This window comes from Alligator sinensis, unplaced genomic scaffold (genome assembly GCF_000455745.1).
Source record: "Alligator sinensis unplaced genomic scaffold, ASM45574v1 scaffold848_1, whole genome shotgun sequence".
Classification (NCBI taxonomy): domain Eukaryota; kingdom Metazoa; phylum Chordata; order Crocodylia; family Alligatoridae; genus Alligator; species Alligator sinensis.
The window spans coordinates 88,676-92,922 of record NW_005843345.1 but is presented as its reverse complement, the minus strand read 5'-3'; the positions used below and the strand labels follow the sequence as shown (position 1 = coordinate 92,922).

The window sequence follows — 4,247 nt, the reverse complement described above, 5'->3', positions numbered from 1 at the left end:
GCTGTGTTTCTCTTCCTCCCCCCCCCCCCCCCCCCCAACCCATTGCCTATCTCTATGGGCTGACAGACACAGGCAAAAGCAGGCTAAGGAGCAGAGGGGCGAGGTAGTTCCTGCTCCACTGGGGCAGGCATCGTAGTCCAGGGCTGCAAAGCATGCTAGGATGCTGGGGGACTGTGAATTAACTTGAACCAGGAAGGGATCTGGAACAAGTTCCATAAACTGGTTTGACCTAAATCAGTTAAGTTTCATACTACGTCCAACCAGGTTTATCTTGAAGTAGTTTTGGTCATTTTGAAAAGTGGTTTATGTGCACTGAATTTCTATTCTGTTACATGTTTAAACCAGTTTCTGATCATTTAAACCAGTCTATGTGTAACTTCTGTCCCTAGCCTTAGATTACATGTATTGGATATTAGGGCTTTGTGAAGCTTTGGTCCCTAATTCAATTCGGCAGAGATTTGGCTGAATCTCTCAATCCAAATCAAGTTAGAAGACCCTCTTATTTCTCCGAATTGAATTGGAACCCTCCGAATTGATTCAGAGAGATTTGATGATTCGGACATACAGCTTTAAATATTTTTTTTCTACATACCTCAAGGTAGCAGGTGGCTCGTGAATGTTGAGATGCTGGGGTGCATGGAGCATCCCATAGAAGCATGGGGGGATCCCCAGTGCGCTCAGCAGTAGACCCAGAAGTGGACCAGAAGCACTTCTGGGCCTGCTGTGGAGCATGGTGGGGGTCTCCCCCACACCTCCGCGGCTCAGCAACTGGTGCCTCCTGGGTCTGGGGGTGGCACCCAGGGTCCCCCTGTGGCCGAATGCTGAGCTGGGAGGGCTCAGGGTCCCTCCAACGTGCTCCCTGGTGGACCTGGAAATGGACCGGAAATAATTCCTACCTACTTCCGAGTTTGCCACTGAGCATGCGGGGGCCCCCACCACGTTCCTGTGGGATGCTGCATCCGCCCCAGCATCGCAGCGTTCACAAGCCATGCCTCGAGGTATGTAGAAAAAACATTTAAAGCTGTGTCTATGGCCGAATCGCCGAATCTCTGAATCGGCATTGAATCTTTAGATTCAGATTTGGCTAAGTCAAATTGGGAACAGTGTTCTGAATTGAATCACTGTCCCCGATTTGGGCCGAATCCAAATTGAATATGACCTGTTTCGCACACCCCTGTTGCATATGGACACACATGTTTGGAGGCATTTTAAAAGAGCAGCAGCTGTTGCATTCTAATTTATCATTCCTGGCTTGTTCACATGTAATAAATCTAGCTAAATCACTCCCAACTTCAATGCTGGATGAAGCAGTGTTAAACTTGGGGCAGTTTTGCCACACTTGCCTGGCTTGTCCCCATGTAATTAGAACCTACCAGTGTGTGCTTTTTTTTTAAATGCCTCGAAATGTACATATGTCCATACCCATTAAGAATAGGTTAGCAGTCTTGGATGCAGGACTAACTCTGTTGAAGTCCTCCCTGTTCGTATTGTTTTCCATTTTGATTCTGACCGTCTGTAAAGTTGGGTTACCTTTCTAGGTGTAACCTGCACTTTTGTTTTGTATGAATAATTGTTGATTAGTTCACACATAATAACCTTTTCCTACTCTCATCTAATACCATTAGTTATTTTAGTTGTGTGATTGAGGCCTGTATTGGAGGGCTTCAATTATGAAGATTAAAAAAAAAAAAAAAAAATATTGAATAGCTTCTCTACTCGGTGAATACTGTCCTGCTTTTGCATGAAATCAGTCATAGCTAAAAGCTAATATGAAATGCACAAGAGGGCAGAATTAAAGTTGCACAGGAAAATGAGTGCTTGACTTGGTAACTGAAATCAGAATACTAAGCAACATTATTTTAATTTAGCTTTATTTAATGCATATGTCATCTTAGTTTTATTAATTTAACTATCTTTTAGTTGCTCATCTTTCTTTCATTTAGCAAAAGTGAACTTTAGCATTAACTGTTTATTTTCCGTATGTATTTTTTCCAAGAGGGGCATTTTAATACCCCTTTAAAGTGTCAAATGCATTTGTAAGGTAATATTTGTTCATTAGGATCCCTTAGCTGTGCCAGAATGCACTGCTACATTTTTTTAAGTCATAACAGGTATCTTCATGAGAACTCTGACTAGACTTTTATAACCTCTGGCCACTTGAGGCTGTGCTTTCAAACATCTTTCAATGAGTTGTTTTGTATTGGTACCAATTCCCGACTGATTTGAGGTATTCATTAAGAATACACGCTTTTAATTTTTTCTACCACCGATACGGATTCATATTGATGTATAAGGAAAATATAAAATCCTTTGTATTGCTTTTGTTGCTTGCAGCACTCCATTTTTCAAATATTTTTTATGCTGTGGAGAAACGAGTACAATCTGGACCTCCATATTAAAATGCTTTATGTTACTTTAATTGAGGACTCTGAAAACTACATTTGAATACTTGAGAAGTGGAACTGGGTAATACATATGTATTCATGTATATTTAGCATTCCTGATTTGGCATTAAAGGCATATCAGGAGGAGAGGAGAATCTTTAATCTGCCTAGAATAAAGAGCAAAAAATTAGAACTAAAACATTAGTAATTGTATTGCCACCACACTGCATTATTATTATTTTTTGTAAATCCTTTTCATGGAAATATTCTAATGTTAAGCTTGAGAAAAATGCCACTTACGTAGGAGAGGAAAATGAATACTACTTAAATACCAATCTTCTGTATGTGTGTCCTAAGATAAAATTGTAATATAACAAGAAAGCATGTATTTAACCTTCTTAAATCAATATTAAGAATAAGTAAGCCTTCTCCATTTGTTCTTGAAAGAAACTATTACTGTGTTCCAGAGTCAAGGTGCAATAACTGAAAGGCTGAGAAGTTTCAGTATGCATGATTTAACAGCTATTCAAGGAGATGAGCCTATAGGACAGAGACCCTATCAGACTTTACCAGAAACCAGAAGGAAAACCAAAAGTTCAGTCAATGAATCTCTGGGTATGTATTATCTTTCTCAAATTTTTCATCCCTTTTGTGCCATTGAATTCTGATAAATGAAAGGGAAGGAATAAGTACTGTTTTTGTCTTTAAATATTTGCAAACTGTCTCCTTATTTAAAAAAAAATTGGTATTCATCATAATATTTTTTAAACCATTGTAACTAAGGTTGTGGATTTGTTTTATCTTGTAGGCTCTTTCATAAAAACGAGAGTAAGGTATGAGAACAACTTATTTAAGTGAACTACGTTTGTGAGCCACTTAAGCCCATGAACCGCTAGTTTAGTGAAGTAGAAGACAAATATTTTGGATTCTACTTGTAACTGTTACTAGTTGTATCTGTTCTGAAATTGTAGAAATTGAGTAAATAAGTATGAAAGGTAAATTTAACAAGTTCATAATGTTGGCAAAGTCACTGGTTAAAAGGTGAATCTTCTTGTTTGGCAGTAACAAAGTTAGTCATTAAGTTGTCACAATACAAAAATATTAAAACAATATGTCTTATATATTTTAGACTGTATCATGTTAATATTAAGTTAAAAAGATATATTGTAGCCATTGGTGGATCTAGGATTTTGAAAAGGGGATGGAGAAAGGTGGGGGTGCATTATCACCAGGGTTCCAGGTTTTCTGGTTCCCATGGAAAAACAGAGAAAACCACATATTTCCTGTTTTTATTAGAGAAAAAATGGATCTTACCTTTTAGCAGAGAAATCTGCAGATCTCCCAGTTTTGCAAATAGCTCTGCAGGCTGGCAGGGTTCCAGCCTGCAAGAGCTTAATTGCAAAAAGGGTGAGAAACCTCTAGCCCTGCCCAGAGGAGAAGAGAGAGGAGGAAGGATGGGGTCTGAGGCTTGCACTCACCCGAGGCTTGGATCAGGCTCACTGTTCATTCGTGTAGCCTGTAAGGTAGTGGGGCTTGGGCTTGCAGGGCAGGGATGGGTGGGAAGCTGGCTGCTAGAAGCTGGCTGGGGTATGAGCCAGATTGAGAATGCGGGGGGGGGGTGCAGAGTGCGTCTCTATGCCTGCTCGCAGGGCAGCAGTGCCCCTCTCTGGGCCACACACGCGCCACCCAGCCAGATGGGGGGGCGGGGTTTGCACATGGTGGGTGCCACTGCCCCGCACTGTCAGTACCGCACCCTATGCTGCGTTGCCACTGCCAGTTGCCCCATGACTACTTTGCCGTGGCTGGGGGAGACCCCCCCCCCCCCCCCCCCCTTTTGGGCCCCCCCTCCGGCTGCACCCCGGG

The 4,247-nt window shown here is 41.5% G+C and overlaps 1 protein-coding gene across 5 annotated transcripts in view; it reads left to right on the top strand.

Annotated features, from left to right (window-relative positions):
* The window catches only part of LOC102371710 (receptor expression-enhancing protein 3), an 85,051-nt gene that overhangs the window by 73,419 nt on the left and 7,385 nt on the right, over positions 1 to 4,247 (top strand). For all 5 annotated transcript variants that reach the window (XM_006038416.3, XM_025194920.1, XM_025194921.1 and 2 more), the window contains exon 6: positions 2,852 to 2,999. In XM_006038416.3, the coding sequence (XP_006038478.1) occupies positions 2,852 to 2,999 (148 nt within the window). The remainder of the gene's footprint in view (positions 1 to 2,851; positions 3,000 to 4,247) is intronic.